Source organism: Myripristis murdjan, chromosome 21 (genome assembly GCF_902150065.1).
Source record: "Myripristis murdjan chromosome 21, fMyrMur1.1, whole genome shotgun sequence".
NCBI lineage: Eukaryota > Metazoa > Chordata > Actinopteri > Holocentriformes > Holocentridae > Myripristis > Myripristis murdjan.
The window spans coordinates 11,307,429-11,321,612 of NC_044000.1; the positions used below are offsets into that span (position 1 = coordinate 11,307,429).

General features: G+C 41.2%; 1 protein-coding gene across 1 annotated transcript in view; it reads right to left on the reverse strand.

Moving 5' to 3' along the window:
- Window positions 1-14,184, reverse strand: part of dnah7 (dynein, axonemal, heavy chain 7) — a 130,552-nt gene that overhangs the window by 83,986 nt on the left and 32,382 nt on the right. The window contains exons 20-30 of the mRNA XM_030081275.1: window positions 13,152-13,350; window positions 12,747-12,887; window positions 12,108-12,320; window positions 11,607-11,716; window positions 9,432-9,600; window positions 8,666-8,768; window positions 7,085-7,212; window positions 6,552-6,764; window positions 3,995-4,093; window positions 3,205-3,453; window positions 1,512-1,661 (exon numbers count right to left, since the gene is read on the reverse strand). Of these exons, the coding sequence (XP_029937135.1) occupies window positions 1,512-1,661; window positions 3,205-3,453; window positions 3,995-4,093; window positions 6,552-6,764; window positions 7,085-7,212; window positions 8,666-8,768; window positions 9,432-9,600; window positions 11,607-11,716; window positions 12,108-12,320; window positions 12,747-12,887; window positions 13,152-13,350 (1,774 nt within the window). The remainder of the gene's footprint in view (window positions 1-1,511; window positions 1,662-3,204; window positions 3,454-3,994; window positions 4,094-6,551; window positions 6,765-7,084; window positions 7,213-8,665; window positions 8,769-9,431; window positions 9,601-11,606; window positions 11,717-12,107; window positions 12,321-12,746; window positions 12,888-13,151; window positions 13,351-14,184) is intronic.

The window sequence follows — 14,184 nt, forward strand, 5'->3', positions numbered from 1 at the left end:
ACAGTGGGAAGAATAAGCAGCCTGTGTGTGGAGTTTGGACAAAAAGCTTAAAGGGCATAAGATCTCTCATTTTGTATGACTTGGTTCAAGGACGGTACCTGCATGGATTTATCATAGATGCATATTTCTTCTGTGCTAACAGAAATCCTTTGGCACACTGTCAAGGTCATGAAAGGACTCCTTTGCATTCTCATAGTAGTGAAGCTTGTTTACTGAAGGGAATGAAATTACCACCTACACATTCATAATAGAGGGTGACATCAGGCGTCAATTCTCCAGTTAGATAGTCTGGCAAGAGTTGTGCTTTAAATTGATTTGTTGTAATATAAACAAATGCAGATGCCTGGGCTGGGGCCATCTGCTGCTCAAGAGGGGAGTGAGGATGCTGTAATGTAATGAACTGACAGAGAGCATTGGCAGGGAAAACATCTACGTCCCCGAAAAACAGAATAATTACATTGTGTATGTAGAGGATTTAACACACTATGCTGCAGCTGACTTCAGGTTTCCAGAAAAAATAGAGTTTAGTAAAAACTGGTGCAGAGGAAGACCAAGACAAGAGAAGACCTTTGTCCAGAGTGTTGTGTGTGTTTGAACTGTGAAGTTTTAAACATTTATATTTAATGAGACAGCAAAAAAAAGTTTGCTAATTCTGTGTTCCCTTCACCCACATCTCCCTGAATTTCTCTGCTAGCTTACAACTAATTGGAATGTCACCATGGGAAATGTTCATCTGTGCACTTACATCTCAGTCTCATTTTAAGAAGGAATCACATAACTATAGTGCAATACAATAATTCTACACCGTCACAGTGGCACTGACTAGCAAGGAAGTATAGCCTGAAATACTACTTTGAGCGAGGGATGGTCCCAGACAAGTCCATGACAGCAAAATTACAATGGAGCTTGTCCAGAGATAGCATAAAAAATACTTTTTCCTTTGGATGGTGACACAAAAAGTGGCTTCAAAGCCCTGTTTCCATAGAGACAGCTACAGTTTAAAAGTCTATGCTCTCAGCTAGCATTATGTGGCATTGAAGATGTCATTACTTTGAAAAGACCCATTAAATGATACATGCTCATGTCTGTTCTCATGTCAGTTTTTGTGAGTTGAATGGGACAAACTACTGATAATGAGCACTGATGAAGTATGCAATGAACAATATCACTTCCTTAGGTCCAGTTTTGGTAGGCTACAAGAAGATCCGTGTTTAGTTACTGCTGTCTCACACTGGTCACAGATCATATTTCATGAATTTAAGGAGCTCCATGGCACTGGATGCATTCAGTGACTGAACAGATTTCAGAGCAAAATGATCATTAACTCAAACATGCAAAGTAAATTGTTTCACTAGTTTCCCCACCCCTCATGTAGTCAACCATCAGCTTTTAGTGAACAGCTCCCAAGTGTGAATGTCCACATGAATAGAAAAACATGTTTTTTGTGTGGGTGAATCTAAAACTGATTGAACTCTGACTCAATTGGAAGTGCCTGTGGGTAGCCATCTTACCTGTGAGGTGGCAAAGGCTCTATAGCTAACAGCAAGGATGCCATCTGACCATTCATGAGATACGGGGTCAAACTGTCCATAAAGCTGGCCCATGGTGATGGACTTGGGGTTGATGACTGTGATTTGCACTCGGTTCTCATCCATCAGCCCCTGGTTCAACACACACACACACACAGATGTAAGCATTTATACAGACAGGCACACAGAAATAATAGACACTCAAGTCTATCTTTATGCCTACAGAAAAAGACACGCACACGTGCGCGCGCACACACACACACACACACACACACACAGACACACACACACACTTGAATACACACTTATATGTGTCTTCAACAACTTCATAGCTAAAAAGGCTAATACAAAGAAAAAAGAAGCATCTGGCGCAGTGTGAGGAGCCACTCATTTGACCACGCTTCCCCTGCCAAGTCTCATGAATCGCTGGGCAGATCACTGTCGGCGTGATAAAGAGGCTCTGCTAACTGAGCAGGAAAAGCCAAAAACACAACAAATGCATTTCAGAGACGAGGTGCCAGCTCACGTTAAAAAAGATGGGCAGGATGGCTATAGAAAATGAAAAGAGAGAGAGAGGGAGAGGGAGAGAGGGAAAGAGGAGGGAGGACAGACATGATGGGCGGACGTGCAGCGACAAGAGCGACAATGATGAATGTAACATCGCCGGGCGTTCCATCAGCGGGCCTTCATCTGTCACCTTGGTGGGATGCCTCAAAGCCCTCTCAACCATCTAAATACAACAAGCCAGTTCTGCTCCTCAGTGGGAGATTGATTACTGCTAAACAAAGAATATAGCTCTGACCAACTGGATGGATATGTTTACCTGAGCCATACATGTAGCTCAGATAAAGCTTGCTTATTCAACGTAGCACAAATTTTGCCTTGACAAAGTGGGTTTTTATGTTTTTTTACAGGCTGAGAGAGCTCCACTCAAAATACATTCAAACAAACATTCAACAAATGGTTATCAAACTGAAAAGAAAGACTGGCAAGATCGACAAGATTGAAACTAACCTGTTGGACACTTAAGACAACTAATTGAATGTAACCAAGAAATCAACTTGGTTTGCAAATTACACCAATATCAGGACTAGGTGTCGCGATAAACCTATAGACCTAAGATGCCCTTTTCTGTAACTTTTGTTTTGTTTGTGATTTATCCTCTACTTCTATTAATTACTTATTCTATTCTTCTATTACTTACTGTTTATTTTTCAAGATACTGATGCTCAAAGTTGCTTACAAAAAAAATCGTATTGAGGAACAAAAAAAATTTTGGCTTAAGATTGTGACACGTAAGATGGGTGTAAAATTGACTTGGTTGCAGTTTTGAACAGAGCTCAAGTGTGTTTTTTAGCCCTGAAAATTCCATGTAGCTATCTCTATTAGGAATGAAGTTATGAGGGCTCAAAAATGCTAAAAAAAACTATGTGAATAAAATTGCGAAATTTCGACCTACCCGTATATACTTTGAGGACTCAGAAAATAGCCATAGTATGAATGTAAAATTTTGCATGGCTTCACTGAATATGCAAAAGATATTTGTAAAAAAAGAAAAAAAAATCAGCTCATTCTGTGGGGGCCAGGTAGGATTTTTTTCTCAATTGGTTGATTTTATATGGAATGACCCCACTGGATAGATTAGAGATAGATTTAATTACAAATAGGGCTGTACCTTTTCCCAGATGTCGTGCAACGCTGCTGCCAGGACATGGTAGGCACTGGTCTTCCCTCCAAAGGGCTCACCCACCAGCATGAAGCCATGCCTCACAATCATCATCTCAAAGATCTGCAGGATTTTCTCTGCAAAGAAGTCAGTAACCTGCAGGTTCATGCGCTTGCTGTTTTCCTTGATGGCCTCCAGCAAAATGACGTAATCTGGTTTTGGCAGCTTGACCCCTGGGAAAAGGTCAGAGGTGATGCCCTGAGACAGAAGGGGAAGTAGAGGCGAGTGAGCGAGGAAATCTTGTGAATGAACAAACACACACACACACACACACACATACACACACAGGAAAACATACACAACAGACAGACATGGGTGCATACACATACACAAAAACACACAAATACACCTTGTTATGGGAGGGGAGTTGGAGGACAATTACTGATAGACAGTTAGAAATGAGGGAAAACACACTCACTTAAAGGCACACCCTCATTCACACACAAACTCATAAACACACACATACACACACACACACACACAGACACACACACACGCGCGCGCGCGCACACACACGCACACACGCACACACACGCACACACACGCACACACACACACACACACACACACACACACACACAAATAAACACACAATAGTGAACCGAGTTGATACAAACAGACTCAAATTGTCCTTGAGTTTCATGGTTCCACATGAATTGACTTGAATTAATGGGGGCTGACATCAGCTCATCTGAACCACTTCCCTAAATGAGAGAGGAAGAGCTCCAATCCACTGCACCTCAAAGAGTGGCAGATCATGCGCCAGGAACTTGGGCAGATTGACATCAACAATTGACCTCAGCAACAGGATGTCTTCATTCTCCTCCGGAAAATTCAGCTGCAGCACAACACCCCCCACAAGAAAGGAAAGGAGGAAGAGGAGGTGGGGAACGAGAGACAACGGGAAAGAGAGAGAAATGTGAGGGGAAAAAAGAAATAAGGTGAATCACCAGGGGTAAAAAATAGGAACAGCCATGTAAATGAAAAGCTTTGCTACACAGTTGAGTTTTGGAACTTTATGGAGAAAAACATCACTTTGAGGTCTCTCTGTACCACATGTGACTGACATGCACCCTCTTTCCATTCAAAAGGAGGCATCGCTGCTGTTTGCAGCTTTAGCGTGGAGGCTAAATGCACGCCTGTTCTTTCCAAAAGCAATTTTGAAAAAGGCAACAAGGTTAAGGTCCCAGTGGAGGCCGTACAGAAATTGATGCAAAAATGACATGACTGCATCACAAGTGGCCTGAAAATAAGATTCACAGCAAGGCAACTGAAGTAGTGTGGGGGCATATCTTCTATTTATACAAGGCAGGCAGGTGCATGATAATAACTTTATCTTTGAAAGTCAATCTGTTGGCTCCTTTCTTTACTTCTGACATTTCACTGCACTCTGGTTTGTCACGTCATGTTTGGAAAATAGGGGGCTTTTGAGCCAATACCCCGATTACTCACTGTGTCTCCTCGGATACAGGTGATGGCAACATAATGCTGCTACTGAGAGGTTCACAGTGTATAAAAAAAAAAAAAAAAAAAAAAAAAAATCTCAGCTGTCAAAACCTAGATGCACTTTCCAAGAATGTTTTAATTCAAATTCTAATTTTAAACCAAGAATAGTGTGTACAGTCCCGATGGTATCATAAATCTTCCATTATGCACTGTCATACTTGAGACAAACCTTGGTCTATACATTAAAAATTTAACTATACCTGCCTTCAGCATGAGACATGAAAGTAGACACAGCCTTTGTGCCATTTATTTATTTATTTATTTATGTATGTATGTATGTATGTATGTTTGATTTGCTTAGTATTCTGCTCAATGTCAATTTGACTCCCTAACTAGGCGATCCCGCAACAATTTTTTCCTGTGGTCTAATGGTGCATTTAAACAAGGCTGGTGATAAAGATTATTGCACTTGTACTAAAACTATGCCACACATGAGTCTACCTAACCCAAGTCTCGATGAAATTACCTCATACGACTTCTACTTTGTGTAAAACACAGTACCTTAAATAGTCACAACATCCTGCACAGGTGGGTGTAAATTAAAATTTCTGTCTATAAAACCTTCCCAAATTTTTAAACATCCTTTCTCATGCACCTATCCCTTAAAATGAAATTGTGTTTCTTTCCCAAACTAATATCCTATTGGTTTGCACTTCTGAATGATCCTTCTATGCACTATGTCCCACTCAAACATCCTGTTTCAGCAGGAAATACATCAAATCAAGAAAGTAAGAGTCCTTTTCGTGGGGTCTTTAACAGGCTAAACACAATTGTTATTGCTCTACCAGTCAGAATTCTCCATTTTTTAAAAAAACTTCACATTCTATTAATAATGTGACATGTTTAAAAGTATACACAGAAAACCGACATTCAGATTTGTTGATAATGGCACAATGGTTTAGCATACAAGACTAGGGGCCCTATCTTGTGCCACCCGCTATCCGCTGCCACTACCCGCTACCCGCAAATTGCGGATTTAGGAACTTCCGCTATCCGCTATCCCTAAAGTTTGGGCTGTTACGACAGCGCGCCCAGGCGGCTTCAATGCACGCCCCGACGGAGCCTCGCCACACACACGGTCGGACTGATACCGGGACGCCGCCGGAATGGACTGAGTATATTACTCATATAGACTGTTTAGAGGAAAGACTGTTTTAATTGGACACTTACGCCAGCACGTTTTATTGTTTTATCATAAGCCAGCAGTTGTGCTATATTTTTATTTTTAATATTTTATTTGCCCAATCTACCTTGTCAATAAATTAGTTTACACATAGTTCCACCTCTGCCTCTTGTGTGTGTGTGGTGTGACCCGGGATTTTACTCAATCAGTACAACCTTGTGATACGTCCACTTGGACACATGTGGCTCCACCTCCCGAATTAACTCACCTATAATATAATATATAATATGTATATAAAGCCAACTTGCTTTAGCCTCAGTAGAAGCCCTGAGAAAATCTACCTCCCTCTCTCCATCGCGGGTTTAGGATTTAGGATTTAGGATAGCGCATCCTGCCCTTAAAGGCAATGGCACCTGGCACACTGATTGGTTTAACTGGCGTAACGCCCAAAACATGCCTATGCATAATATAGTGGGTAGCGCAAGTGTTTTGCGGATAGCGGGAGGTGCACAAGATAGCAACTTTTACGGGGGAACGCCTCTTCCTAAATCCTAAATCCGCAAATAGCGGGTTTAGGGAGTCTGGCGCAAGATAGGGCCCTAGGTGTATTTTGTGGGGAAAATGACAAAGCATTACATCCTATCACACTTCATCTATTGTAAAGTACCTTGAGGTTTCCAGCAGCAGTCAGCACAGACTTGACAGCCCTCATACCATAATCATAGTGATGCTGTGAGGACAGCTGCTCTGAACACAGTCGGTAGGTAGCCACAATCTTCACCGAGAGGGGGCGTGCGGTCACAAAGCCACACGAGTAGAGCACAATCTCTGCGATCATGGCGTAGTCCGGCACCATCATAGCCACAGTCCTGAACAGAGCCTGATGAAAGAGACAGTTTTGTTTCATTGATGCAAGCTGGTTGTTTCAAGGCCTATAGAATTAATTCTGTGCTTATGCCCACATGAAAATATTGTCTTGGACATGGTGTTTTTGGCGTTTGTACATGCATGTGTATATTTGTTGATGGGTCCATGCGGCTATTTTTGTATGTGCATTTAATGTAATGTAAACTCTCACTTAGAGTTAGCTAAGTGAAAAGAATGTTATGCCAGAGTAGCTGGCATAACATGAAACAGCTCCTTCAACAATTCTGATTTCTCTCTCATGGAAAGAGAGATAGAAGGGGGAGAAATTGTTACCTTGAGGTTGTCAGGTAGCTCAGAGCGTCCAGCATAACCAGGATTCATGGTGATGAAGACAGCGCAGGAGGGGTCCAGTTTTAGCTCTGTGCCTTCAAACATTAGCGTCTCAGCATGGGTAGCGATGCCTAGACATACATATGTGTCTTCAAAGTGCCTTGCACATACAGTATGAATTAAATCAAACTCTACTGTACAATCCCTGCTGAGAGATTATTGTTATGATGAGCATATCCATTTAAGCACATCTATAATGGTTATAGAACAATATGCTTTATGTGCCATTCAAGTGCACACCCACCCATACATACACAAATACTAACACACACACACTAGGCTTTGACATGTATAGTCAAACCCATAGGCTTGGGAAGGTTTGAAGCCTCATGAATATTGTTAAATAGACAACTAGCAGAGTGTACTCATCTCCCATTCTCTGGTGCTCAGACTGGGGCGAAAAACAAGGCAAGGACTTAGCACTCAATTGCGGTATAAAACTGTTTTTTTAAAGGTTTTGAATCATCACAACCACAAGAGATTCTTGATCATACAGTCATAACTGTACACAGAAAATATTAGATTGACAGGCCCAGTAGTATGCAAGATTAGCTGTGGACAGATACATGTTCACATAGACAGAAAGAACAGTGTCTTCTGTCATGGTTCTGTGTTTTGACTTGTGTTTTTGGACTTGTGTTTAACTTTTGACTTTCCCCGGGACTTTATTTTTGGACTTTGCAGACTTGTGTATTCTTGGTCTCTTGTGTTTACCCCCGGACTCTGTATTTGTGGACTTTGTTGTGTTCATGCTGTGTTTTCCTTGTGTTTGGTGTGGTTTCCTTTGCCCTGACGTGTCACTCATTACTGTTTTTACCTGTGTCTTGCTACTCAGTCTTGTTTGCCCCTCCCAGTTCCCACATCTGTACTGAGTTGTGTTTTAGCCCTGACTGTTCTGTTCCTTCCCCAGTGTTTCCCTCAGCCTATCCTCTGTGTTTTCCTGTCTTGTGTTCCAGCCCCTTTTCCAGGTGTGTCTTGTTTCCCCAATTAGTTCCAAGTGTATTTAAGTCCTGTTGCAGTTCTGTTCCTTGTCTGGTTATTGTATTTGCTGCCTTGTGTTTATTTCTAGTGCTCCTCAAGTTCCTTATTTTCTAGTTTCAGTTAAATTATTTTTCTTCACTGCAACCTGCTCGTGCATTTAGGTCCTACCTAGCTCCAAACACGAGACAGTTTTCTCTGCTATTCTAAGACTTTTGCAGAGTGCCAAAGTCAACTGAACAGGAACTATGAAAAAAAATGTTTTTAATATGCAATGCTCAAGTTAAAAACTCTACCTAATAAAATATTCTGTCTGTGAATGCACAGCCTCCTTGGCGACTAAGTCAAATAACAACAGTCTAGTAGAGACAGAGAGAGAGCGAGAGAGAGAATGAAGAGAGGGTGCGGCGGTTCCAAAAACAAATGTTTTATAATGATTTTGAATCACCACAACTACAATAAATCCATGGTTATACAGTTCTAACTGTGCACAAAAATATTATTGGGCTGATAGGCCCTGCAGTGTGTATAAACACACACACAAACCTCTCTGTATGGTGAGAATCTGTTGAGCCACCACAGACAGCACTTCCAGGTCAATGCGGTTGAACTCATCAAAGCAGGCCCAGGCTCCACAGGACAAAAGGCCCTGGTAACGTATACACACACACATCATGATAACCATGATGACTTCCATTGAAACAGTAGTCTACGGCAGGTGATCAGGGAAATAAATTTAATACTAATGGCATGATTTGAAGTTTTGAGTGTCTTTGTTTGGTGTATTAAAAATGACAACTTCAGCAGTTTGGGAAATACTGAGAAATTAAATTATATGAAAAGATGATAAAGAACATCTATCACAGGATTCACTCAACTGTAGGTAAATTTGGGCCAATCCAACCTTGCTAAGGTGGACTCTAAGCACCTTCACCTGAATGAGACTGAGCCTAGCACAAGAGGATGATTAGTTCATGCTTATGTGAGTTCTTCCACCACAGACCCTCCTCCCTCCCCCCATTGCATACAGCAATAGGCCACCAAGTGATTCCTGGTACTAGTGTACAATCTCCGAATACCTGAAAATTACTTGTCTACCTTTAATGCAGTAGTTTTGGTCTGTTATAGAATCTGCCAGCTCCTGCTAATGACACTTCCTGAGCTGAGCAAGGGCAACAAATCAAAATTAATTTGATTTAATGATTAATGATTTTAGGGTTTCCAACAAAAGAGACACAGAGACACTGTCCATCTTGTCAGTCAGCAAAAATAAATCAGTGGTTTGAGATGTCAGACGGTGTGCTGTGCTCACCTTAAAGAACTTTCCCAGAGCGATGTAGTCCAGACCATCGGAACAATTGAAAACCACACACTGTTTAGCCACAGCCTTAGCCAAATCCTTGGTTGTCTCTGTCTTCCCTGTACCTGCTGGGCCTTCAGGGGCCCCTCCCAAATGCAGATGGAGAGCCCCAAACAGAGTGCTGAAGGAGTAAGAACAAATATATTATATACACAGTAGTCAGTGAACAGACAAGACTAGGGCTTGGTATTGTTAGGATGTTCCTCATTCTGCTGCCATTTTCAAGTATTGTAATTCAAAACAACTATGCACATTTGCCAATAATGCCCTACTTGAGAGAACACAACAAGAGAGCAAGTAATAAGCTTTAATGTAACTGGCTTCCCTTTTACATTTACCACTTTATTAGGCTTTTCAAGGGTGCTCTTCCTGTAATTACAGTAATGCTTACAACATTTTAAGACAGGATCTTCTTGCTATTGTTAACTGTTTGCAAAGCGCAAAACAAATTAAAAAAAGAAAAAAAAAAAAAAACTGACAGAATTATTCAAAATACATTTAAAATTCTAATTTTAATTTAGAATACTAAAATGTGCTGTCAGTATTATTGTTCTTCTTGTTATTGTTCTTGTTCTTGTTCTTGTTCCTCTTTTTATTTTTATTACTATGATCATTTAGGTTACAGTGATAAGTAAGCTAGCAGCCACACTTGTGAACCCTTGTGAAACGATGGACAAACCCCAGCAGTAAACTGGAAAAACCTGGCATGCTGCCTTGGGGACCATCTGGGGTGCAGCAACACGTAAAAACAGACACACAAACAGAGATGATGGAGACAATGTTTCTCTATGTATAGAAGATACAAGAGCTTAACAACATACACTACTCACAAAAAGTTAGGGATATTCGGCTTTCGAGTGAAATTTCAGGATGAACCTAAAATGCATTCTAACCTTTACAGGTGAACTTAATGTGACCTTCTGTAAACTTTTGAATGCACATGTCCAACTGTTCCATGTTTCAGTACTTTTTGCACAAGTTGCTGTTCTCTAACAAGGAGTTTAACGGCAAAATTCACATCAGGTGTTTGATGCTCCAGCTCATCGAGGTCGTATCATTAGGGAATGGCTGCTGGAGACTGGGGTACCTCAAATGGAGTGGCCTGCACTTTCTCAGATCTGAATCCCATAGAAAACCTATGGGATCAGCTGAGTCGCCGTGTAGAGGCTCGGAGCTCTGTACCCCAGAACCTCAATGTCCTGAGGGCCGCCCTTCAAGAAGAGTGGGATGCCATGCCTCAGCAGACAATAAGTCGACTTGTGAACAGCATGAGACGTCGTGGTCAAGCTGTAATTGATGCTCAAGGGCACATGACAAGTTATTGACACTGACATTTTTTGTTGTGGTATATCTACAACTGTTGTTGGCTTTTGTTTCAAGAAATGTTTGAGATGAGGAAATCACCAGTGCATGCTTCTACTTAAATGCCGTACTTTCATGATATAATATCACTGTAGCGTGAACTTTTTATATTTTCCATAAATTTCACCCAAAAGCCAAATATCCCTAACTTTTTGTGAGTAGTGTAGTTTCAGGGTGACACAAATGAGGAGATGAGCAAGAACAACAGGATGAAGCAAACAAACGAGGAGGTGTTGACACCAGTGCTCATGGCTGCAGTTACAAGGTTGCCCTGAACTCACTTTGATCTAGTGGATCAAAATGTAAGAAATGGATACTCTGAAGTTCATCTGAAATGGCTTTACAGTAGATACAAATTACCACAAAAGGTTAGTAAGCTACAATATAGTAAGATTGGGGTTTGGTGAACCAGTGGACATGCTTGTCCATCAGTGAAACAACAGGATGATGATCTATACAGCAGCACCATTCAAATTAAATTTGACTACCAGGTTTGCATTTTTATAGTTTAGCCATTTTATGTATGCCCTTTTCCAGAGTGACTTACAAATACAACAGCATAATAAGCTTGCATTCATAGTGTCACTATTACGATACAGGGGACATTTCTTCTCAAAAGCAAGATTATATGTTTCTATCCCTTGACCATAGTTTTAATGCATATGCATTCGTCTCCAATAACATAATCAATACAAATAGTAAACCTCTTATAAGACGCACAATGAATTGTAGTTGCTTGGTCTGTAAAGAGTGTCTGTATTTTACCGGTAGCAGCGGTCAGTGAGTGGAGTAATGACCAGCCTTGGAGTGTTCCCTAGATACTCATAACCATAGGCCAAGCCAGCATTGATCATCTTAGTCTGGAGGTGATTCTCCTGCACAGGAGGTAAGACAAAGGTCAGCGTTCAAAACGTGGATAAAAATAATTTTAAAAAATAAAAATAATGAAGCTGGGAATATTGAAAGATATTATGTTCTCTGTCTTTGAGAAAAAGGCCACAATTTTGAACAGGATTAATAGTGCTAGGAAACGACAGTGTGTTGAAAAGGTATGACTTATCTTGCGTTTGAGCACACGCATAATAGATAGACCAATGACATTAAAATCTATTTTAAAATATTTTGCAGGATTCATCCTATAGTATGTAGCCACACTTGATTTGATTTTCCTGTGTGAGCACAACTCACCGTTGTTTTGTTAAATGATAATCTAACATTACAATATCTGTAACCCCAACCCCAATCTTTGACACCCATCTCACATACCACCCAATAGTAGCGCAGTTGACTGAGCCACTCAAAGTCATTCTCATCACTTATGCCCTTTTGCACCAGTGTAGCCAACACATCCCTGGCATGGACGTCCAACACCACCAAGGCACCCAGGGTTACCCGGTTCTGCTTAGACAGCTTGCCACGCACAAGTGTCACAATGTCATCAATTTGTCTGTTGTTCTGCTGCAGATAGGATTCTAGGGCCTGGAGGAGAGGAGGAAGAAATGGGAGAGAATTTAATGGGTGGCCCCTGGTGGTAGCTGTCAAAACCCCTCCTTTCACTGGAAGGTCACACATTTGAGTCCACCATGAGAAAGATTCCTCCTTGCTCTAGGATTGTTACTCTTAGCTGCTGAACTCTTCCTGACATGCATACATTTGAGTGTTTCAGAGGGAAATGTGAAGAAATATGCATCATATTACAGGAATAAAAGCTGTAATATGAAGGTGATTAATGTGCTTTCAGTATTTAGGGAGCCAACATGGGCAGAGCCGGCCCCGGTTGCAGTGGATACTATGTTTAAGCTTCATGAAAACTTCAAGACTGGTTGATGAGCTGTTGTTCAGAATTCTTTGTGCATCTAAACAAACACAATAAGCAGTAGGCCTTGATCCTTTGGCTTTGCCCACCTTTTTTCCTGAGCTGATGGCTTCATGGATATCCTTTGTCCAGTAAACCTGTGACACACACAACACAATCTGGCCTGGCCAAGCACGCACCCAGTTGATCCTGAGGTCCTTGGGGTATGCTTCAATTGCCTCTCCAATTATCTGAAAAGGACCATAGGATGGACAAGGGATTTATGCTCAGCTACTAGTGGAACCCTAACTTCAGAAGTCACTTTCAACCATTTTAAAACCAGGAACTCGGTTTAACATTCAAACATACAAATGTCTATAGATCAGTAAGGAACCAAAACAGTTCAGTTCACTAACTGAAACTATATCAACTTGGCTCCTAATCAACTATAAAGGGACAGAACAAGAAAATAAAAACAAAACAGTCAAATAGTGTAAGAATATAGCAGATAGTACCTTATGCAAGGAAACAGTCATGCCCTTCTCCAGCTCTAGAAGCCACTTCTCCACTTGGCCTCTGGCCTTGGAGGTAGAGATGATATCTAGTAACTGCACCACCTCACCCTCACTGCTCTTCATGTGGGTGATGTCCAACACATCAGTGAACACCACACTAGCAATGCCCTCAAAACACTTCTTAAGATGGGACTGCACCCTGCAGGAGAGAAAAGGGACAATGTGTAGTGAGATCATCTATCTGTCCCTCTGCTCTGTCTGTGACCTGTTGAAATTTTATCATTGTCAGTACATACATTGACTCACATACTGATGACTTAAGTCATCAGTATGTGTCTGCACCAATATCACCAAGACTAATGCCTGTGCATTAACCTTTAGGTAGGCAAATTTTGGCACAGATGGTCTGTAGTTAGTTAGTTAGTTAGTTAGTTAGTTAGTTAGTTTTTATTTTTCTCAAAGAGTGTCATGCGCCATTAATGGTGCCCAGCCCTATGGGCTTACAAGACACTACAAACAAGAAAGAAAAACAAGATGGCAAAACAAAACAAGTTACATTAAATGTAAAGGCACACTACCTCACAACATAAAGAGTAGACTTGCGTAACTGAAATGCGTCTGACAGATACTTAGCGAGTGGGAACACTTCTTTGGTAAAGAAATGAGACAACATAGATTCATCGGAGAGTAGATCACAGCCAGAAACCTTACAAAAGAGATTGATTCTAAGGGCATGATACAATGGACAATAAAACAGAAAATGCATTTCATTTTCAACTTCATTTAGGTCACATAAGCAACATTTTCTCTCCTCTTCTGGGATAGAGTGGAAGCGACCTGTTTCCAGGGCCAAGGGCAAAATGCCACACCGGAACTGGGCACATACAGACCGCTGGTTTCTGGTCAGGTTAAGGGTGACATAGGGTTCAGACTGGTAGCTGGTTTTAATCTGACAGTAAGTTCTTAGCTTTGGTTTTCTCCATATTTCTTCAGCCCATTTCTGTCTGTATTTACATTATTGGTGTGCATGCTG